At 40.7% G+C, this 22,525-nt stretch overlaps 3 protein-coding genes across 3 annotated transcripts; all 3 read right to left on the bottom strand.

Annotated features, from left to right (window-relative positions):
* Nucleotides 1-679: 679 nt before the first annotated feature.
* On the bottom strand, nucleotides 680-8,067 carry rabep2 (rabaptin, RAB GTPase binding effector protein 2). Its single transcript, XM_073495315.1, has 12 exons — nucleotides 7,782-8,067; nucleotides 6,049-6,204; nucleotides 4,669-4,751; nucleotides 4,205-4,582; nucleotides 3,921-4,016; nucleotides 3,702-3,800; nucleotides 2,901-3,014; nucleotides 2,502-2,580; nucleotides 2,364-2,375; nucleotides 1,981-2,135; nucleotides 1,700-1,816; nucleotides 680-1,525 (listed from the first exon to the last, which is right to left on the bottom strand). Exons 1-12 carry the CDS (start codon nucleotides 7,804-7,806, stop codon nucleotides 1,421-1,423), a joined length of 1,419 nt encoding a protein of 472 aa, XP_073351416.1. The 5' UTR covers nucleotides 7,807-8,067; the 3' UTR covers nucleotides 680-1,420.
* A 1,917-nt stretch (nucleotides 8,068-9,984) lies between these two features.
* On the bottom strand, nucleotides 9,985-16,169 carry LOC141019642 (uncharacterized). The gene is made up of 12 exons (XM_073494624.1): nucleotides 15,933-16,169; nucleotides 15,177-15,288; nucleotides 14,692-14,785; nucleotides 14,484-14,538; nucleotides 13,853-13,993; nucleotides 13,004-13,164; nucleotides 12,624-12,722; nucleotides 12,367-12,512; nucleotides 12,033-12,204; nucleotides 11,827-11,939; nucleotides 11,486-11,570; nucleotides 9,985-10,818 (listed from the first exon to the last, which is right to left on the bottom strand). The coding sequence occupies exons 1-12, from the start codon at nucleotides 16,048-16,050 to the stop codon at nucleotides 10,759-10,761; spliced, it is 1,356 nt and encodes a 451-aa protein (XP_073350725.1). The 5' UTR covers nucleotides 16,051-16,169; the 3' UTR covers nucleotides 9,985-10,758.
* An 890-nt stretch (nucleotides 16,170-17,059) lies between these two features.
* On the bottom strand, nucleotides 17,060-22,459 carry nudt9 (nudix (nucleoside diphosphate linked moiety X)-type motif 9). The gene is made up of 8 exons (XM_073494169.1): nucleotides 22,307-22,459; nucleotides 21,423-21,692; nucleotides 21,207-21,296; nucleotides 20,411-20,497; nucleotides 20,157-20,268; nucleotides 19,795-19,941; nucleotides 18,955-19,039; nucleotides 17,060-18,834 (listed from the first exon to the last, which is right to left on the bottom strand). Exons 1-8 carry the CDS (start codon nucleotides 22,402-22,404, stop codon nucleotides 18,689-18,691), a joined length of 1,035 nt encoding a protein of 344 aa, XP_073350270.1. The 5' UTR covers nucleotides 22,405-22,459; the 3' UTR covers nucleotides 17,060-18,688.
* Between the last annotated feature and the right edge of the window lie 66 nt (nucleotides 22,460-22,525).

Genomic DNA, 22,525 nt, shown 5'->3' on the forward strand with positions numbered 1-22,525 from the left:
GGCAGAGGCCGACAGAGGCTGAAGCCCACAGCGAGGACACAGAGGATGGAGAGAAATGGCTGAGCGCTCCCACTGAGAGAGAGCTGCCAGCAGACACCTGATGTCATCGAAACATCAAGTGGCTTGAATACAAAAGAAAACACATAAGCCATCTGAAAATACACCAAAAAAAAGCTGCAAAATATTTTTTCTGTGTATGTACTGAGGTTAATATATAGGTGAGAGTTATTAAAACTACTGTGTTGATTCTATTCTTAAAGAATAAAGATATGTATTAAAAATGATTGACTTCAGTGTTAATTATTATAATATTAAATCTGCTCTTATAATATGTTTCACACCATTTCCCAACAGGTTTCTGCCCTGCTCAAACAGAAGCTCTCGTCAACACATTGACAAAAGAAGTACATTTATGACTGGAGTTTGGTTTCAGACAGTTTTTTCAAGTTGCTGTATGTATTACGAAATGTTTAAAATGGAAATCAAATAATGCAGTATATGAAACCCTCATTTAATGTGTTATTAAATAATTCAGTCTAAGAAATATATTACGCATATCAGTCTTATTAATTTCCTGTGATCCTGTGAGCATATTAAGCAAATTTGCATGGAGTTTTATGCCCACGGTAGAGAAACTTTATCAGATCATACTGATAATGAACTCAAAGGTTAAAGGAAAGAATGTGACAGCCTCCCTTTAATTTGTTTGAACACAAAACAAGCTGACAAAGTTTTAGATATTCACATTTCTTCATTGATTTTTACTCCGCTTCTTTCCTCATCCACAATCATAAATTTGCTTAAGTCTAAAAGCTAGTATGGTTGTAGTAAGAACAAGAATATTTAAAACAATGCTTATCTGAAAATAAAGACAACAAATAAATGCACATAAGTAAAACATCCCGTCTGAAACGCAGTTCATTTAGGAGAGTTTTTCTACTTTGTATCACATCGTTATTGCATGGTGATGCATTGCTTTTAGAGGTCCTTCTTCACAGAAAAGTTTGCCTGGAGAAAATGATCGTGTAGTTTTTTACAGTGCAAAATAACTGTTGGACTGTTGAGTGTTTCACTGGAGTCATGTCAGTGTTATCTACATAATGCATTTACATATATGTTAGTATGGAAATAAATGTGTAACTGGATGTAGGAAAACATTTGTACAGTGTCCCCAGAGCTATCACGGTTCATCAAAAATCACTTTGGTCCCTGACACCAAACCATCATCTCTGAAAAATACAAAAAATGTCTCTTCAGGAGAATCCATCCAGTGTTACAAGTACTAGCAGCACCAGCTGTGATAATCCCAGTAGTCACGACAGTATTTCATGTTTCATGATGGTGACTGGTCTCCATCAGTCCCTCTTGGAATGTTTTCTCTTGGTCTTTGCTCTTTGGTTCCAACGTGACTCTCTATGACTCATGAGGCATCTGCAGGGGAGGAACCAGCTTCACTGACTCCCTCTTCCAGGATTTCCTTGACTTGTTCCAGACTCTCAGCCTGTCGAATTAACTCCAGCTTCACCTGAAGGGCAAGTGAAATATCAAGTTGTTATTCAGATACAGCGCTAAAAAAAAAAAAGGTTTGAACTGATTAACATTTCTGCAAGTGCAAGAAAAAGTTTGACCAATTTCATTTATTCAGGTTTTTTAACCATCACTCCTCCACACAGTCTAACTTCTAAAACTTGCTTCTTACCTGCAGCGACTGGGAGAGCTGCACAAAGTCCCTCTGTACAGTCTGGCTGGTGTCCACCTGGGAGCGCATACTGATCACTTGGCTACGCAGCTCCAGACACTGCTGCTGCAGGGCCGCCTGAAAGCCACAGAAAAATCAGTTTGACATGTGAATATGTGTTACTTTTGCAACTCCTAGTGGATCAAACAACAATGGACTATGTGTCACGCTTGTTTTCTCATTATTTAAATACTGCGAGCATCAACAGTCACAACATTGCTTAAAGAGCAGGCTGGACTTACTTTATCATTACTGACGGCCTTGCTGGTGTTCTGAAGATGAGAGAGCGCCACCCGCAGGGCTTCCAGTTCAGTGCGGCAGGCCAACAGTTCAGCCTGCAACTGGTCCTTTTGAGCCTGGATCCTTTCCGTCTCCGTCTTCAGACTGGACAGCTGCACTGCGCTCACAATAACAAACAAGAAACCATGAACAAAAAGGCCCTGTGATTGTTGAAGAACAATTCAAGTTGTCTTCATTTTAAACATCAGTTCTGTTGCTTAAGATGACACTGTACTCACCAAAGATGATACAAAGGTTAAGGGTGAAATGAATCTGCATGAAATACACCAGTCACAATACCTACTAACTGCCCTAACTAACAACAAAGCATGAGTTGTTTACTCACCTTCTAAAACTTCTGTTGACAGTTTAGGAATGGGAGCATCCAGGAAGAGAGAGAGAGAGAGAGAATAAAAAAATGTTTAAGTGTCAAGACATCAGTGTTGAAATCTTTCCCTAAATGATAATAATATAATCCACGGACCATTCTCCTCCGTCCGGGTGTCCAGCTGCTCCCTCAGGTTGACGATCTCAATGCGGAGACGTTCCTCACAGTGTGCCCCCTGCAGGTTACACAACAACAGTCAGATACTGACACTGACACTATAAGCAGGAGACTCACACAGTGACTGCTTTTAACATTTTAAACCAACAGCAGATATTCAAAATGTCACCCTAACAAATATCGAAACAGAACAGTTGCACCTAATGAAAGGAAAGTCCCATAACCAAGCATCTCACAGGTTTCTGTTCCTTGTTACAATGCCATGTGAAACTATTCTTCTTTCCGGCAGCACTCACGGGGAGTGACGATCTCGGGAGTGAGGGGAGTGAGTGCTGCCGGAAAGAAACTGTGAATTAAATTCAAGAAGAGTAATTGTACCTGCAGGGTTGCTGGGAATGATGAGCTGGACTCTGGCGCCTCATCCTCAACCTCCTCTCCTTTCAGTCTGGACAGCTCACTGCACATCTTCCTCTGGGAAAAGGATAACTCTGCCTGGACACACAAATTCAAATTTGAACACCTACTCCTACTGAATGACATGTAAGCACCAACTCACAACTACCTTATGGGTAAACTATACAGACAGTGGCTCAAAAGGTAACAAAATCTACCTTCAAGTACCTCTAAAGCTCGCTAATTAACAATTTGTGTTTCATTTGTCTAATCTGCTCTGTTTGTGTAGGCTGTCCTAACCCTAACTGAAATGTAAAAACAACATATTTGTGGTTTTACGGGGGTGATGTGCCAGACTTTTCTTGGTAAGGTTCTGGTTGCCTAGCAACCTCAAGGTGATGACACTCATAGTCACTGTGCCCCTCCAAGAAACAGTCTAGCACCCCTCAAGCCACAACTTGTCATTTTTACACTTAGATTTAACAGAGGATAGATGATACAACATGTTAACCAGAGATCTTTAGAGGTGCTTGAAAGCAGATTTTGTTAGCTTTAGACAGAGCCAGGTTATTGCTTCCCACTCGTTTCCACTCTTACACTTAGCCAAGGCAAGATAAGCTAAGCTAACTGGCTGTAGCTTCATATTTAATGTACAGCCATGACATAACTCTCAGCAAGAAAACAAATAATTGTGTATTTCCCAAAATTCTAAAATATACTTCAAGGGAAATTACAATCCCTGACACAGACACACACACTTTGCAGGATCGACATCATATCACTTACCAGCCGACTCTGGACTGCATTCTGTGATTGGCTAAAAGATTTCTGCAAATCCTGGAGGAGGGCCTCTGAAGTCTGGACCTGACACTGGAGCATTGATACCTGAACACACACACACAAACAAATTAGCATGTCTGTGTGTGTGTGTGTGTGTGTGTGTGTGTGTGTGTGTGTGTGTGTGTGTGTGTGTGTGTGACTGGGGCTCGCTGTATACACACTCACCTGTTTGTGTGTGTGCTTGGTCTGTGTATCCAGTTCTTTCTCAAGCTCCTCCTTCTCAGCCTCCAACCGACTCACCTCCCCTCGCAGCTCTGACACCTGTTCAACACACCACACCCTCATTACCCCACGAAGTCATGTGCCTTGGGAAGGTTGCTCTTTCTATGGATATACATAAGTGTGAATGATCTTTCACTGCTCCTAATACAGAAGCAGCCTAAAACTGAATTCTAGCCTGTGATAAAAGATGAAGTGATTTAATAAAAGCGTTCATTTAAAACCTGTACCTGAGCGTTGAGTGAATCCCAGTCGCTGTGCGTGACCAGCCGGTGTCCAGCCGGCGGCAGGTAGATGGCTTCAGGCACCAGAGTTCCCGTGGAGACCAGAGAATCGGTGTCGTCCTGAGCGTGGAGTTTTCTGGGCAGAGAGGGCGTGTCTAAGGAGAAGGAGGACAACGAGGCAGAGTCGCAGTGTCGCAGCGAAAAATACCCGTCCGCTGTGAGTGCCGCCCCTTCTCCCTCTGCCACCGCTTCGAGCTCCGCTGGTTGGTTGTGCGTCCTGTCCGGCGATGCCATAGACTCGGCCTCTGACTGGCTGTTGGTGATCGGTGTTGGCGATTCGTTACTGCCACCTTCTGCGTCCATCCTGGCTTTCCTTCCACTGATCTAACAAGGAGAGATAAACAACTGTTGGGATCAAGTCCAGAACATTTTGAAACAATTGTAGAGAGAAGACAAAGTTTAACACTGACCACGTTCTGTCCACTAGCTCTCCTCCACTCCACAGGCTGAGACTGGAGAACAGATATCCTGGCCTCATACTGCGCTGCTGTCTCTGTAAACACAAGAGCATAATGAAATAATGATGAAACCATTCAATCCTCCAGATGAACGATATACGGTTTGCCTCAATTGTGGAGACTGCTAAAAAGCTATTTATAAGGCCACAACATACCTGCTGCATTTAAGATTACATTTTGACTTTAAAGTTATAAAAATATAGCGAACTTTCATTGTTTTTAAAAAGGAGCATAACTTACCAGACATGTAACCTTTTCCCTGTCCTCTCCTGACCTTTTACTTTATGGAATACCTTGGCCACATACCAATATTTGCTCTCTCTCAGCTTCGTCAACAGTGAAGTTCATATTATTTTAGTAGTGTGGCTTCAATTGGAAATGGCAAAAACAGGAAATAAAAATGAAAACGAAAAACCCTTCAGCTGTTCCTTTTTTTTAGAAGAATTACCATTGTCTAAAAAAAGATTAAAAAATGATATGCGATGGAGGTCCTTCTGTAATAATGCCCTTTACACTAAATATGCTCAAACAAACAACAGTTGAATTGCATATTTTACTTTACTCTTAGAAATTGTGAAGGCACAGCATGTCAACGCATATCCTACTGGATTAAAAAATGAAAGTCAAGCTCTCTCAGACGATCCTTACAGACCTCTTATTTGTTGAATGACAACAAAAGCTGTCACAGTTGCTGATACTTGTATATGCTGCTAAACCTCTTACCAAAGCAGGATTACAACTTACCTCAAAATAGTGATACATACACAAGTGTATTTTACTTGTTTGAACCGTATAATTTTATTTATGATATGCTGTTACTGTATTTGTGTTAAGTACATGGAGTTTCTCTTGTGTTTGTCGACACAATGTTAAACTTTAACTCGCTCTTACTCACAACTATTTGCATTATCTTGAGGACTTACTGAATACAGAGTGTTTGAATCTATGGTGCAAAACTTCCAACCAGCAGTTGTCCAACCAACAATCCAAAGCCCAAAGACTCTTCATTTTATTATCATAAATGACATAAAAAGCAGCAAATCCTTTGATTTAAGAAGCTGGAACCAGCAAATGTTTTACATTTTTACTTGAAAAATGATTAAACGATTAATCAGTTATCAAAATAGTTTATTCATTTTCGTTTGGTCTACTTATCTACGATTAATCAACTAATCATTGCAGCTTTGACACACAACTTTGTCCTTACAAAAACACCAAACAAGATACTGTGTTATTATGTGAAATTAGAGAATTTGTATACAAGGACAGTCACAAATACATTGTGCTTATCACAAAACACACAAACACAAACAGACAAACATACGTACTGACCTCTGAGAGCCTCCTGCAGAGACTGGATCTCTTGATCACATTGTTTTTGCAGCTCTGCCAGTTCCTCCTGTTTGCTCAGCTCACAGATCGTCGCCACGCCCTGCCAGTGTTCGACCTGAGCTCGGCACTCGGCTAGCTGGGCCCACAGGCTCGTCTCTGAAAATGATAAACAGGTTGCTGTGCTTTGCCTTCATGTGTGTTGGTTTGAGAATGTTTGTATCAGTCTGGCTGGAATCACACAAATATGGGAAACAGTTAGGTGACGTGATTAAAAGGAATCTGTGTTACTACTTGAAAAGATCTGCAAATACCTTACTATAAGATAAGAAGACAGCTGGACTTATGTGCCTGATCGATGCACTGAGAACTCTGCAGGAAGAAACTCTAAATTCCTCCTTGTTAGTGCACATACAGCTGTCTGAAAGTTGCTTACAAATCATTTAATTGTACGGGTATGCCACTTACGTCATAGTGTGCGTGTGTACTTTGACAAACATTTTCATGAGCAAGGATTCAACCCTGAATGACAGCACCTGACAACATTCTTAGATGTTTGAATGTGTGACGGCACACGCAACCAATTGTTTACATTGTTTCAGTACACCGGGTGATCAATAAGGAGACTGAACCTATCTAATTATTTAAATGACTCACTGGTAAATAAACAAAAACTAAAAAAAAATAGTTGCCTTTACATCGTCATTATTACTAAAGTAAGTGTAAAAACCGCAAACTAATATTACCCATTGTGACAAGTATTGTCGTTGCACCAAATAAGTAGATATCTTGTGTTTAATGTTATATAGACGAACAAATAAACAGTATAAAGTTGGTTTTAACCTAAGTTACTTTGACATACTTATATTGACCCCTGTCATGTTTTATCTTATTTATTTTCTTTTGTATTGTTATTATTATTATTATTGTGAGTATTACTGTTATTATCTTGATTCATGTACATAGTTGTACACTTTTTCATATTTATTTTCAGCTGTGATTTCTGATGGTTATTTCTATCACTGCTTTGTAAGAGAAGTGAAAGAAAGAAGAGATAAACAAGTTATCACCCTCTTCTTTGGAAAACACATTAGTAAGTAATAAGTGTGATTGTATGACAGTGATTATTAAGTTGTCAGAGCTCCAGATCCCCAGACAAACACAAACTGATGCTTTATTAATTATTGCTGTTATTGTCATTTGTTGCTAGGGTTAGGGTTAGGACCTGTCTTCTTATGTTGGACACTTGTTGCTCCTTTTTCAGCAACCTGGTGAAAACTTGCTACAGAAGCTAGCTGTCAAAGGCTGCATATCTCCCGTTAGCTAACATCAGAGGTGCATTTATTTAAAAAAAAACATGACTATGTACAGTAGTAATATCACTGACTTAATGTATTCATACTGAGCCAGGTTAAGTTAGCTTAAACTCACTGTGGGCTGAGCTGTCCTCGGTGGTTACAGAAGTCCCCCGACCCCAGTCCGCATACAGTTAATCGGCTAAAGTGTTAGCTAGCAGCTAGCATCGCCCGTTCATTTCTACGGTCAACGATGCTAACAGGCCGTTTAACGCTTATGTGACCCGCGCCGCTTCAACAGGTTGAACTCACGATGACAACAAGCAGCAAATCAGCGTTAATGTTTACTAAACCACATGTCGTGAAGAGGCCATTAAACCCTCACGACCAGTCCCGTTAGACGTGGGGCAGATTAAAGTTGAACTTTGCAGTTTTTATTACCTGTGTCTTCGCTCTCGGAGCTCATCTTCCCGTCAGACAGAGTTCACCGGCCGCCTACAATGAAAAGTCCCAGAAAGCCGTCCGAGTCATTTTGTGCCGGCGCACCGGGGCTGCTGGTGTGGAGAGTATCAGCGCAGTGTCAACTTCAGGAAACAACTTTCCCCGGTCTGTAAGCCTGCGGAAATCACGTCAACCTGCTTCCTGTTCGCAAATACCTTTCCCTGTCCGCCTGCAGTGTTAGCCTGCGTTTAATTTAGCTGTGTTTAAAGGTGGTTAAATGACAATAAAAGTGGTGACATGTTTGCATTTAGTGACTGCCACACCCTGGACATCAACTATCCGGGCATGTCCACTGTGTGGTGACCACTGGAGGTCACTGAACCACACTGAGAGCAACACTATGTGCTGCCTATCACAGAAATGACACCAAATAATGTATAATATGTATTTATTGGACATGTTCTTCGTTGCATTGAGATACAGGAATGACTGATTTTCCTCTTCCTATTCAGATTAGATACAGTATTTTTGAAACTGGTCCTTTAACTCTCCAAGATAGTCTGCAAACTGCATCAGATCAGCACAGCTGTGGTCATTTTTGAGTGGATAACAAAAAGTTAGTGCATAATTAAGTTAATTAAATGTTTTCAATTAATATGGAGGTGTTGAAAAGCAGCCTTCTTGTCTCTAACTAATGATCCCTCTGGTGGAGGAGGACTGGTATTGTTAGGGAAGATAAAGTGTTAATTTTAACAGATCTGAGTAATTTAAGCATATTTTGGAGATTTTAATTGTTTTTAAAAAGCTTTAAATATTATTACACGACCCTGAAGCTGTGGAAGTACTCAACCCTGTTGCCTATCTGGAGTCTGGAAAAATCATTTTCAAAATAAAGGCAGCAAATGACATCTCCTTTTTCTAAATTCACTTGCACTTGATGTATTGCCTCCTTTGCTGTTTGGCTGATTCTTGAGTTTTTGTTATTTAAAGTGAAGGGTCAGTGTACAGTCAGCGTGCTGGGTCACAAGATTCTGAAGGTAAGCAGAAAATTCAGTCATGGCTTCTTTATCTTGAAGGGTGTAATGCGGATCAACATTTTTTAACAGGCTGTAATCGTCTCTGCACAGCTTATGTTTTTGTTCTGCACAGGACGAGGGACCTGCTGGTCATAAATAGTGTCACTTGGCCTCTTGTGTCATGAAAGATGCTGCTGTGTCCAATTCCTCCATCCAACCAAATTTAACTCATCACAGAACCGTGCTCATTGAAGTGTGTCCTTCTCACAGTGCTGTCTGCAAGTGCAAAGTGCAAAATGAGCTTTGGTTGAGTGTTATCAGCTCTGGCTGTCACGTCTCGCAGAATAATGTCTCCTCTGTGGCAGGCAGGTCACTTTTCATACAGTGTGCTGATATGATATGATGTCCTCTGTCACACTGCACAGAGAAGGTCGAAGGTTATGTTAATATGTAGTGCATGTGCATGATACAGTCATGCCAAATTATCAACTAAATACTAAGTACTTCATTTCCCCTCTTCCTAGTATAAGAGCAAGACTGATTAATAAACAAAAAGTGATATTATTATCAGAGATGTCAAAATCCAAGCTAAATATTACCCTTGAAAGGAGGAAACTGTATTCTGCTAGCAGCAGCTTTGCAGTTCATTCCTTCTGCACCTGCTTCCTCTGCGTAACAAAGGCATAACTACACAAGGTTCATGGTTTCCTGTGTTTGGTTTTCATTAAAGACCACTGGACTCCGTGGAAACCACTTGAAATGGTGAAGGCACACGTTTTTTTTTTAGCTTCGGTTATCAATCTGTGATTACAGCAGAATCCTTACGTGTTTCCAGCCCTCATACTCTTCCATCCCTCTCTTCGATTTTCATCTCTTCTTTTAGTAATCTGATATCTTGGAATTCATGCATCAATGCCTCTGCCTAGTCTATTTACAGGCAAACAGGGTGTGGCAAGAACAAATGTCTGAAGCAGAGAAGAAATGTGGAGAAGCAATATGCATGACAGTCGTATTAGTTACATCATTTTTCAAAAAAGGAGTCACCCAGGCGTTCAAAACACAAGCAGAGCATCGTGTCTTGACTACCTTTCGAAGGGGAAATCAAGAGTTCATGCACAATTTTAAAAAGGTGAAGATTTGTTTAAAGTTCAAAGCTTAAAGTCAAGAAAAAACCTCAACACCTCCGATTCTGGACATCGTTTTTTTTTTTTATTTAATTCAGTTGTAATTAAAAACATGGTCACAATGTAGAACAAGAAAATACAAAAAGTTGAACTGGTCCATGATAAAATGTTCGACTGCTGGCTCACAATCTTCATTTACTTCCATAACAGGAGTTGTGCTGATAATTGAATACTCTATATATAAGCTAATACCACAGACATTCCTGATATAATACCAAAACTGTGACTTCATGATAGCAACCCTTCAAAAGTACTGTATAAAATGCTGGTGAAAGTCTTCAAAAACAGTAACTCATACAAAGTGACTCATGTCAAACAGTGCTCTAAGCCGTTTAACCAAAATACAGTTTCTCTGATAAAGAAATATTATAAATAGTTTGAAAATTCTTAAATATCTTAAAGTGGTATAAGCCTGAAATCCTTTGAGTGGAGCAGAGGCACAGAATACATGTTTATAAATGCTCACAACAACAAATAAGTGATCAGTAACAAAAGCTAATTTGCCATTTAACTAACTCTACTTATCTGCAGGTAGTGTGGTTTAAGAATGCTTGCAGAGGTAACATCATCTAACGGGTAAACCGACTTTACACAGTAACCAAAGTACCACATCTTGGATGAGTTTCTAGGAGAGTACCAAGTGCTTATATCTTTACATCCGCAGTGAGTGGTCAGAGTCTCATGATGGCAGATTGGAAACTGTGGCAATACTTTGATTTCATATGGTCCTACATCAGTGTGGGGACGCTGAATCTTTGTGTACATTTCCGTCTTTCTTTACAAGTCCATATCATGATCGCTGACACTCTGGCGAAGGTATTCTTCATACAGCTTTTTCTAGAGGGAAAGAATAAGACGGTTAAAACACACCCAAATAATACTGCTTTTGTATTGGCAGTACTAGGGCTGGGCAATATATCGATATTGTATCAATATTGTGATATATGAGGCTACATATCGTCTTAGATTTTGGATATCGTTTTATATAAGATGAGATAAGATAAGATGTTCCTTTATTGATCCCGCTTGGTAGAAATTTGCAGGTAACACAGCAGTACAGAGAAATAAGTAGCAGCACAAGAATAATAAAGAGATATTGGAAAGAATGAAATAACAATTTGAATAGAAAATATAATAAAAATCTATTAGAATAAAGATAAACATACTATATACAGTAACTGTGTGTGTGTACAGGACGTGTGCAATATATAATAAATGTGCCTGTGCAAAGTGCAGGGTTCCTTAGATAATAAATAGCAACAACAACATGAGTATATGGCACGAGTGTTGTCTTATCCTCATTTTAATGGCTGATTTGAACTTGTTATAGTACTTGCCTTTACCAAGTCATTATAACCATATTACTGATCATTATCTGTCATAAATCTCAAGTATCAACAGTCATTCATACAATATTGTTGCAATATAGAGCATTTATGAAGTGCTTTTGAGGAGATTTCAGAACTTGAGATACATATTAAGTATAGCGATACAGCTGTAATACCTTTTTGGTCTTGACCACCTCCTGAACGTACTCAAGCTTCTCCTGCAGTTGCCTTTTCTGTTTGCCCGACAGAGTTGGTTTAGTCCTGCAAAGAATTGAACGGAAACGCCTCAAAGAACTTGATAAGATTTGTTATTTACACACAAGCTGACGTTAAAATATGTGAGTGAGAAAATAAAAATCACATGCAGCCAATTAATATAGATTAAGTTCACTACACAAGGGAAAATTAAAGCGTCAGAGCTACAATTAAAAAAAGGTGAAATTAAGACTAAGTGTTGACATTAAATAAAACAAATCAGACTAAAAGCTGTGAAAGTGCTGAGCTCTCACTCTTGTACCTGAAGGCAAAACGCGCAATGATGAGCAGGAGGAAGGAGAGAAGGACCATCCCGACACCACCGTACATCTTCTGCTCCACAGAGAGCGAGTCAAATACTTTCACTACGGGAATCTGTGCATAAAAAGAGAAGCTGAATTAGACTTATTTATAAGTTGCCTAAGCAACAATTTCAACACACCGGTGAACGGTCACTTTAATACTCACCATGTAGAGTGAGAGTGTCTCTCTGCCCTCGGGGCCCAGAGCCATCTCCAGCAGCTCCTTGGACAGAGCGCCCAGTACCAGTAAGGCCATCAGAGCCATGGGGACGGTGAAGCCCAGCAGAGTCATGAAGCAGCTCTTACAACGTGCTCGTCGGTTCCCAGAACTGGTCTGCCTGTGAGAGTAAAGGTCAGGGTTATTCTCTGAAGGCTACTGTGTGTCCCACTAGTCTGAAATATCTGCTTAAAATGAATAGCTATCAATGAAACTGTCTTTAGCAAGTAAGCTATATAGCAGCAGTTTTTGCAGTCTGTAGCACAGTGTTTCTGTGAGTTACCTGTCATTTATGAGCGTATCAGTGATGGCCTCGCTGATGAGCTCACAGTCCTTCTCCAGGGAGTTGAGCGTATTCTGGACTGTTTGGTTAATAGTTTTTTCAATGGTGCGACACACCTCCTCAATCTGGTTGACGCAGCGACTTGGCTAAGAGGAACACAGACAGAAGATAAAATTCTAAGTAATGAAAAGGTTAAGGGGGCAAAGGAATGAAAAAGTAGGCAATCACCTAGAACTCACTGAGAGTACAACCCGTACCTTATTTGGATTAGGAATGTAGATGGTGGGCATGTCAAAACCACATTTGTTGAGTCCCGGTCGCTTACAGAGCTCCTGAACGATCTGCATCATTACTCTCTGAGACAGCCAATCACAGAAAGACAAAGAAATAAATTAGGAAGAATGAGCAGGTACAGATGTCACTTCCTCCTGTGAAGTATCATGTAGAGAAAGTCTGGTAGTTCGGTTAAAAAGGACTACGTTTTATGAAAGTGATTGTCCATTGACTTGTGTGTTCTGTACTCGTACATACTTCCAAACCTGCATCAGCACTTGACAACAGCTTTGTACAACCCAAACACTGAAGAGTGGTGACATTGTCAAAGCAAACTTTTAAACTGAGCTGCTGCTGTTCATACCTGTCTGTCAGACTCTCCCCCGGCCTCGTCAGCCTTGCTCAGGTAAAAACGCAGTCTGTCCCCGTGTTTCTCATTCAGGCTTTCCACAATGTTGAGGGTGCGCTTGCAGAGAGCCTGACCCATGGGGTCAAAGAAGACCAGGATCAGGTCACAGAGATCACCTGAGAGTGACAGTGGGAGGAACCATTATTTTCCACAAAATTTCTATTGCGCAATATATTCTTATTGTATTAAATTGCATGGAATAGATCTTATTTCTTTATATTTGTTTCTTGTGGTTACACAGAATTTAGTGTCATGTCACAGTTTCATCATACAGTGACAAATACTAAGTACAAAGAAAGTGGTGAGACCAGCAAAAAGCTCACCGGTGGCATGTGTGAAAGAACAGTCTGGTCAAGATGACAGATAATGAAATAAAATGTTTATAAAGAAAGGTTGTTTCAGTTCTAGTTTTCCAAAATAGCTCTACTCTCCATAATGTTTCAAGAGTGGCTCCATTTTCAGTTTTGTTTCCCAGCTACTGACCATTTCTATTATAGCTATTTTTAGAGACCTATCTCAGTTTAGCTAATAAGAAAAGCCAATAAGAAACAGGACCCAGCATTATGGATTTTAGTCTCATCATGACTAGTGCCAGTCATGACGAGACTAAAATCCAAAATGCTGGGTCAGTATTCCACATTAACTTGAGAAATCATAGATTCAAGAAATCTCAACAGAGCTACTTCATGCCATTTAAAAATAACTTGGTGTCACAGCACCTGCTCCCGCAAAAGCTTTAGGGGACCACTGACAGCTACAGTAAAAAAAACACAAAACAGACACGGTCAAGTAGTGGCAACCCACCGAGCCACAGGATAACTTCATCCACATCAAAGGGATACTTCATATCACCGTCCACCAACCCCGGGGAATCCACAAATGTCACCAGGCTGAACCGTTTCTGTCTCGACGTGCAGATCTCTGTACCCAAGTACTCGGAAACACCTAGAAATCAATTCAAGAAGGCCAGAACTGTGGTGAAAAACAGGAAGGACTGCAGATGTTGATACTCTAACTATAGATGTTTGATACTGATGAGACATTATACTGAAGCCACATGGCTGTATACTTTAAAACAAGTTAATCTACTGGGCAGCACCTGAATGATTGTTTGAGTAACATGTTATAAACATCACTGTTTATTTTCCACAGTATTAGTGATTGTGGGGGTCATGGCTGCATCAGTGATTTCAAAAGGACAAGATGTGTGAGGATGCTGCCACACTGATCGATCTGTGTTGTTTCTGCATCCTCAGCCGGCTACAGACAAACAACACTCAATGTTCTGTCAAATGGACGAACAACAACAAAGCAAAATGCGATGCTGGGAATTTGGGAATGGATCAGTGAGGCGGCAGCCTGAGGAGAGACAAAGTGCATCATTGTGGCGAGACTCTAAAACAGGGAAGGATTGTGATCCGAGCTGAAATCTCACCTTTGAACTCCTGCAGAGGCTTGAAGTGTGGATATAGATGGAGGGTGGCATTTCCCTACACAAAAAGACAAGATCAGTCAAGTTTGTGAACCAGGTTTTAGAATCTTATTGAAAGCACTAGAGAGGAACTACTTTAAGTCACAATAAAAAGTCGTTATCATGAGGAATGACTAACAAGTTTTAACAATAAACGCATTGTTGCACTCACTGTGAGAGATTCTCTCTTGCGCCCACTTGTAACAAAGCTGAAGCCTTGGGTCTCAATAGCCACTCCAGTGCGCTGGATGTGCTCTTCCACATACCTGACAAAACACAAAACAAAGCATAACAAAAAGGAACCAATCACAAAATACTTTAGTGATGTAGTAGTGAATACTTTTGTCCACTGTCCAAACAAGATCAATTTAAACTATGTTCAGCAAAATCAATAGACTGATGCAGAACGAGGACAGTAAAATCTTTGCAGCACTCATGCATTATAGATTGCGTTTATCAGTTAAACGTTCCAATATATTACATACAAAACTGTGCCAAGGACGCAGTACCTCTTGTATGTCTTGTCTGTCTGATGCCAATTTCTATTTTCTTTGTTTTATTGTTTCACTTTGTTTGCCTAGTTGTTGAATTGTTTGATTTCTGGGTGGACGGACATGCTCTCTGCGAAGTCCTCTAGGACATGTAAAATATATTTACCAGTTGATGAAGGAGCTTTTCCCAGCAGAGTGGTTGCCCATCAGGAACACAGTGATCTTTTTCCTGGGCGGCAGCAGTTTCAGACCAACGGATTCAGCTACTGAGATCAATCCTGAACAAAACCAAGAAGACAGTCTGAACAATCACTGATAGCCATTTTTACAACTGGTGCACTGGCTTTAGTGGATGCATCCATCAAACTGAGCCATCACGGTGCTGGGGTTGCACCTGTTGGACTAAGTCGAACAGTCAGTATTTTTTTATTTATTTTGGAAAAGCATTGATGGCATTTTAAGATGTGATATGGCATTTTAAGAAATGATGTACCATTTTATAGGGACCTGGACATCTTAGTGACACTCCTGGCTGACCGATGTCATGTGAGCTGACCTGAACTGTACCAAAACTCAGTATATTCAGAGCAATGCTACACAAAAATTGTAAACGTACCTCACTCAGAATGACTTATTTACTGAAGCCAATGCTGCTACAACTGTGCGTGGCTAATTTAACTAGCATTAACGCAGGTTAGTGCGACGTCAGCCAAACTACAAATTAAATCCTTGCCTATTAACATCAGCTAGCTAACGGTTAGCTGCCTGCATCAGAGCTAACGTCACGTAACTTATTAAGTTAGCTAGCTGATCCTCAGTCAGCAAACAGCGTGCTAGCTTAACTGTTTTATCAATTAAGTGAATGCTGGAGCGATTCCCAGGCGAGGCTCGAGTCCAGCAGATGATATGTCAGCCAACTCACCGCTATCCGGATCCGTGTACAGTTGATGACAGTCCCGCAAGATGCGCTCATCGCAGGACACACCGCCAGTAATCGATTCTGCGTTCGCGGCACTTCGGTTCTTGATTTTCCCAGACATTGTTGCACAGTGATGATATCAAACTTCTGGAGAGACTCGTCAAAGCATCTGAAGTTCACGACTCCCTGAACTTGCACTGAACAAAGCCGGTTTGCCTTGTTTGAATCACCCCGGTCCGTTGAAGCACCTCGGCCACGTCGTCAGCTAGGGCGGCTTTTGACGCACAGGCTTTTGGGTAATGTAGTTCTACCGTTGAATCGTGAGTGTCACACATGGACATTACACCCATTTTTCTTCGGATCCAGACACTCAATGGGAAAATAACGCGCTAATAAATAAATATTTTAAATATTTTTTTGTATAGATGGACAGTTTATAAAGCTAAAAAGCAGAATATGAACATTTTTGCCACTATGTCTTACTGGAAAAAAATGTCTGAGGCAGATAAGAAAATTCTAATTATAAGAGAAACTGTAAACATTTTTAGGAAGGGGTGAGAATGAAATAGTGTTTCTCAGTTTGGAAACAAATAAGTTTACACAGTTGACAAAGTGTACTGATAGATTAATGCTTACAACCATTAATAAGTGAGGACACCTTGACATCTCCTCTTTTGGCCTTGTCTTAATGACCAACACATTTACCTCTCAGTTACACAACTCACAATTTCTACCTGTGCAAATACAATTATAATTGTATAATTTGTAGTTCTCGGCTTTAAAATACTTTTTCCACCTACTGTCCACCACCCGTCTTACTGAATTGACCTTACATATGTATAGCTGCAGTAATAATACTGTATGAGAGGAGTGTATCTATCAGGTTTGACGCCACTGAGAAAAACATTATGCTGACTTTCATCAATTATTACAGATGTGACCACCCATTATAAAGAAGTGGTCATTGGACGTGCATTTATATAGTGCTCAGAGCACTTTACAACACTTGCCACATTCACCCATCCACACACACAAACATTAATACACAGATGGCAGAGGCTGTGATGCAACCCAACAAAATGTCTCTGCTCACACAAACACACAGATGTAAAACACCACAGACAGTGTGATCGCTTTCAAGACACACATATATTTTGAGGAAAAATGCACAAATCAAGTCAAAAATTCACAATGAGTTACAATTTCAAGTGAGCCAACAAGAAAAACATAAGATCAGACACTTTGGTTTCAGACACTTTCAGTGCAATTTTTAGTCAGTAGACTACTCTGGGTTAATTTTCATATTATAGCATATACAGACCATCCAATCAGCAGAGCCTTATGTAACACTGGTCATAATAACGGAGGATTTTGAACTTGGGAAATCTGAATGGGAAACACTCACCCTTCCTGCAACAACACATGCTGTAAATGCTCCAGTGGAGCTGGTAGGTGGCCTGGCAGAACTGGGAGTCCACCAGAGCTGAATGTACAGTGAATCAGCATAGATGTGAAGATTTTTTAGATTGTGCTATATAACGTACTGACTGTATTACGGTGAGGTTTGAACAGTAGAACCTCCTAACACACATCTGCTGGTATCATGCCTTTATAGAATTTAATATCATGTCATGCAGACAGATGTTGTGGTCTGAGCAATGGCTTATAGGATTTGTGGTGCCTCCTAAACCTATTGTGGACCTAATTCAATTAAGTTTTTCTTGGAAGAGGTTCCCACTTGATAAAGCAGCAACCGTCTTCTCCCTTTCCCAGTAGTTCCCAGTGGACACAGCATACAGAATATTCATATCACATCTTATGAAATCTGTTAATTCAGCCAGAAGACTTCTTGTTATTTCAAAGTAAGAAACATAAAATCATGCAGCTTTCTCTTATTCAAACTAATTTAAGCTTGTTTGTCTGTTGTTGACAGAACTGTCCATGTGTTAGTGTTTGCATCATCAGTCCTAACAGATACGAGCCATTTAATCCTCCATCCCTGCCTCATCACAAACTATGCCCAGCAGTGAGATGACACGTACTGATGTGTTTCATAAAGCCCGGCTGTTGAGTGTGAAACGGCCTTTGCTTCCCACCGTCTGTTACCACTCGAGAACATGTTTGTTCTCTAGCTTCAGCCGGTGTGAGCTCAGCTTCGGCGCACTGCTGGGCTGTGTGGGAAGCTCCAGCACGTCTTCATTGTCCATTCATATTTAAAGATCAAAGTGAGTCTACACTTTGTTTCATTTTGATTGCCCCCCTTATCACACTCAAGTTAATGTAGTACGTGCTATGTTCATTGCAGCTCATTGTGTTTGTTCTTCCATGATCACGCTGTGTTAATGTGATCCTTGTTAACAGTGAATACATTTGCATAATTCATGCCAACAGAAATAATGCGGGGTACCACTCAGCAGCATCTTTCGTTTTACAGGCTCATGTTAAGTTTCTTCCAAGTGGGGAAACAAAAATTGCAGCCAAGCTTTCAACCTGCTAGTTTCATTAATTGTCTAAGTTTTGCTACATTTGTCACAATGTTCCTGTAAACTGTATTGTGGACATACATGAGTGTCAAACTAATGAGATGCACTTCAGGCTTTCACTTTTATAACTATTGATAATTATGTTTAAATTAGTGAGGGAAGATTTACATGAGGTTGGGTGTTATACATCCTAAATGCACAAGGACCCGCAGCACACTGAGAGCAGTAACACTCTCAATGTTTCCTTCATTGTTATGAATCGTCTTTCGTCCTTGGTTACCAGTGTGCTTTCCTCTCTTTGGCAACCAGCTCCAGGAATTGGGAATGATTCGCGTAGAGCGGGAAGGACGAGTCTACATCAACCCACTGGACTTGTCCTGCATCATCTCCAGCTTGCAGCGGCAGCTCGCTCACACTGTTGCCTGTGGTAACAACAAAGACGTGTCAGGGCCCTAGAAAAAAATACTATTTGTTGTCCAAAGAGAGACAATGTAGCCAGTTTTAAAATGGGAAAAAATTACATGATTCCACATCACTGATACCTGATTCATCATGGAGGTTGACAGCAACTGTCTCCATCCAAGCATTGTCAGTGTTTCTAGGATCATCCACATAGCCTTTGAAAACCTGAAGGAGAAAAAAGAGAGTTTGGGCCCGTTTACACCTGGCATTAACATGCATCGCGGCTGATCTGATTATAAGTGAACAGCAGGTCCGCAACAGGTGTGAATGCACCCAAGACACATTTAGCCTGTTAACATTTGGTAGTATCATCCCTCCTTCGTGATCCGCTCACAAGTGGACAGCTTTATACGTGTCAATTCACACCTGGCATTAAATGTGTCTTGAGTAACTTCATGTGATCGGATCTCACTTCTCTGCTCTATATGCAAATACACTGTATACCTACATCACTGGAACAAATGGTTATTTTTTTACACAAAGAAAGAAAATCTCCACGTGTAACCCAACTAGTTAAGAATGTTTTGTAGACAGTGTTTCACAAAGTTTATTTAACGTTTATCGAGTGTTTTTTCTTTGCAAACGTCCTCTTATTCTTCTTTTAATTTTTTGGCAGAATAGGCACAGGAGGTTCACTGCTGTCTCTCGTCATTCGAAACAACAAAGCCCTTTGTCTTGCAAACAGAAATGATGTATGTGATTATTTGCATATAGAGAGGGGAAGTGAGATCCAATCACAAGTGGTCACTTATACACTGTAATTCCAGCTGTGAACTGATGTACTTAGAGCTGTCAAATTTGATTGGATCACCAAAGATAAATATTAGTCCAAGGTGTAAACAGAGCCTTAGTTTTCCTCATAGAGGCATTTGCTGACTAAAACGTGACAGTAAACAAGTGAGAGGATGACAGTTGCTGACCTGAAACCCTGGTGATTTGAAAAGATTAGTGATGCGCTCTTGAATTTTTGCTTTCTCTACTGTCGGGACTGCCAAGGAGTTCAACGCCTCCTCCGAGAACTCCCGCTGCAGTGTGAGAGAGACCTGCTCCCCTGGATCTACCATCCCCTACAAAACAAGCAAGTCACAGGAATATCTTAGATACCTGAAACCACTGTCTGTGATTCTTTTTGGCTGTTGTCGATCAATATTATTGAATAGCTGTGAGCCTATGGTAGGCATAATGAAAAGCAAGGCACAATGGCACAAAGTAGCAGAGAAACACAAAGAAGAACAACAGTGCTCATCAATAATGATTGAAAAAAAATGTAAAAGCCACTAACCCCAGGGATGGCCCACTCCCCACAGTCTTTCCTCTTGATGGACACAAACTGCAGGATAGGCCGCTTGGTGAGAGAGTGATTCACCTTTGCTCCTTTGGCATCTACTTTCCATCTGCCAGACAGTGCCACACATCATGGATTTATAAAAAAAACAACTTTTCATTGATTAATTCTTTATGTAAATGAGTTGAGTAATGAACTACAGTTAGCAAGTATCTGGATAATACTGGGATGTAAAGTAAAGAAAGAGCTACCTGGTGACAATGGGATCTGCTGCGTGATTGGGTCCCCATCGTCCGAGCAAACCTCTACCAATCACTCCTGTGCGTCCACGAGGATTTCTAAATGAGTAGAAAGTAAATTCGAAGCAGTTCTGAGAAGATTTGTTTGCCAAAATTAAAAAATCTAAATCAAAATTAATATACAAACTAATCTTGCCTATTGTAAAACTTCAAATTACAGGCTTTACATTTGTGCTGACGGCCCTGGTTTGGGCACTCATGTTACTGTAAGTTAGTATTATAGCTTAATTAAGTAGTAGCTTTAAAATTTAATGAAATTACTCCTTGTAATGGTAAATGGACTATAGCATTTCCAGTCTACTGACCACTCAAAGCACTTTACAACACACTCACATTCACCCATTTACACACTGATGGCAGAGGTGCAAGGTGCAAACTGCTCATCAGGAGCAATCTGGGGTTCAATATCTTGCTCAAGGATACTTCGGCATGCAGCTGGGGGAGCCGGGGATTCAAACCAGCGACCTTCCAATTACTGGACGACCCGCTCTACCTCCTGAGCTACAGCCGCCCCACACTTGTAATATGAAAGGGTTGCTACTGCTATATGTGAGAGCAACATTAGGAAAGTGTTTGCTCTCACATTAAGCACTCTTGTTAATATCACTGTCTTTTGGGGTCTGCTCTCTAGCCTTCAGTGCTTTAAGATTACTAAATGCAGATGTGGACGACCAGCATTTGAGCTAAACCAACTCAATGTCAGGGAAAATTTTGTTGGAACCATTTCTCTTAGTGCCCAATAACTTACAGTGGCTTTCCCTTATCCTCTTTGTAGGGGCCCTCAAAGCTCGTCCTGTCCACACCACCATCCACAGTGTTGAACTTTGGAGAGAAAGAGCTGCAAAACAAGCAAAAGTCATCAAAACTGGTATGAATAAACTCCAGCAGCATGTTTAACAGTAATAATGCCTCATGCCAACTTTGATTGACTTGATGCACTTTAAAACAGGCAAGTGTTGCTCACCCAATTTCAGGATCCGCCCACACTGGCTTCTTTAACACTGCTTGGTCTGTGTAGCTGACCGGACTATACTGCGGCCAGTTCTGACTCCAGTCCACCTTGTCATCAGGCACGGCAAAGCGTTTGATTTTGGACCCTGGATACTGAGGGCATCTGGACTTGACATGAGGCCCCGTTGAGGATGGCATCATCAAGTAAAGGTTACAGCAACTGGTACTGATGGATCTGATGGTTTGACTGAAGAGATGGGACGCAGAGCAGACGGCGGCAGGCCTGCAGGAGAGGAAATGTGAGACATGGAAATCCAGTAAATTAGCGTTGCTCTGCTTTCCCTGCAGCAGCTTGGACTCCTTGACCTCCTGGTTCTCCAGCAAATGAAGTGATAACAGCATCTTCTGTCACTCACTGACAACACATATTCAGGAGGAAAGCAGACTCTTGACTGCTTGTCACTAAAACACATGCATGCTGTTATACTGCAATACACATCTGTTGACTGAATTAATACTGGTTCACTTTAATTCTGAATGATTATTTGTTGAATTTTGTTTGACATTACATTTCATATTGATATGATATTAAATAGTTCTATTTAATATCATATCAATATGAAATGTAATGTCTAATAGTCAAACTGTATTTCAAACTGTATTTCTAAATGCAGTTTGACTATATTCTGCTCGTAAGCCACGTTAATATACTGTACATTGATATCAACAGTTAGCTAATGGTTATGTCTATATATTGACTTCAGTCATATCGCCTGGCTCTGCTACAGCCTATAACTATGTCCACTTTCGATTACAGTGTTAGTTTAAAACCGAAAGTGTCCTTTAATGTAGCTTCCAGTTCAATCCTTATATTTAACGTAATGTTCTATAACGTACCTAACTCCGGGGGTGCAGACGGTATACGGAAGTCCGAAGAGAGTGAGCGCTAGACGAAGCCGGCCGATCCAGTCTCGCCGAAGAAGAAAATGTACCATACCCTACAACAAATCAATCAATAGTCCTACCACAACATGCAGTGCAGCGCAAGGTAACCAGGAAGTACACCGCCCGACGCGATGACGTCAGGGAAGGGGTGTGGTTACAGCAGTCGCACTC

This window comes from Pagrus major, chromosome 23 (assembly GCF_040436345.1).
Source record: "Pagrus major chromosome 23, Pma_NU_1.0".
Classification (NCBI taxonomy): Eukaryota; Metazoa; Chordata; class Actinopteri; order Spariformes; family Sparidae; genus Pagrus; species Pagrus major.

What these genes read in the sequence shown, in the direction of transcription:
- rabep2 (XM_073495315.1), bottom strand. Translation starts at nt 7,806, where the DNA reads ATGAGCTCCGAGAGCGAAGACACAG. An exon ending in GAGCTAGTGGACAGAACGTG is followed by an intron (nt 4,583 to 4,668) that starts GTCAGTGTTAAA and finishes TCTCCTTGTTAG; the next exon opens with ATCAGTGGAAGGAAAGCCAG. An exon ending in ATGCAGTCCAGAGTCGGCTG is followed by an intron (nt 3,015 to 3,701) that starts GTAAGTGATATG and finishes TTGTGTGTCCAG; the next exon opens with GCAGAGTTATCCTTTTCCCA.
- LOC141019642 (XM_073494624.1), bottom strand. Translation starts at nt 16,050, where the DNA reads ATGTCTGGGAAAATCAAGAACCGAAGTGCCGCGAACGCAGAATCGATT. An exon ending in GTACACGGATCCGGATAGCG is followed by an intron (nt 15,289 to 15,932) that starts GTGAGTTGGCTG and finishes GGTTTTGTTCAG; the next exon opens with GATTGATCTCAGTAGCTGAA. An exon ending in AGGTGGTCAAGACCAAAAAG is followed by an intron (nt 10,819 to 11,485) that starts GTATTACAGCTG and finishes CTTTCCCTCTAG; the next exon opens with AAAAAGCTGTATGAAGAATA.
- nudt9 (XM_073494169.1), bottom strand. Translation starts at nt 22,404, where the DNA reads ATGGTACATTTTCTTCTTCGGCGAGACTGGATCGGCCGGCTTCGTCTA. An exon ending in GTCTGCACCCCCGGAGTTAG is followed by an intron (nt 21,693 to 22,306) that starts GTACGTTATAGA and finishes CCTCTCCTGCAG; the next exon opens with GCCTGCCGCCGTCTGCTCTG. An exon ending in GGGAGTGGGCCATCCCTGGG is followed by an intron (nt 19,942 to 20,156) that starts GTTAGTGGCTTT and finishes CTTGTTTTGTAG; the next exon opens with GGGATGGTAGATCCAGGGGA.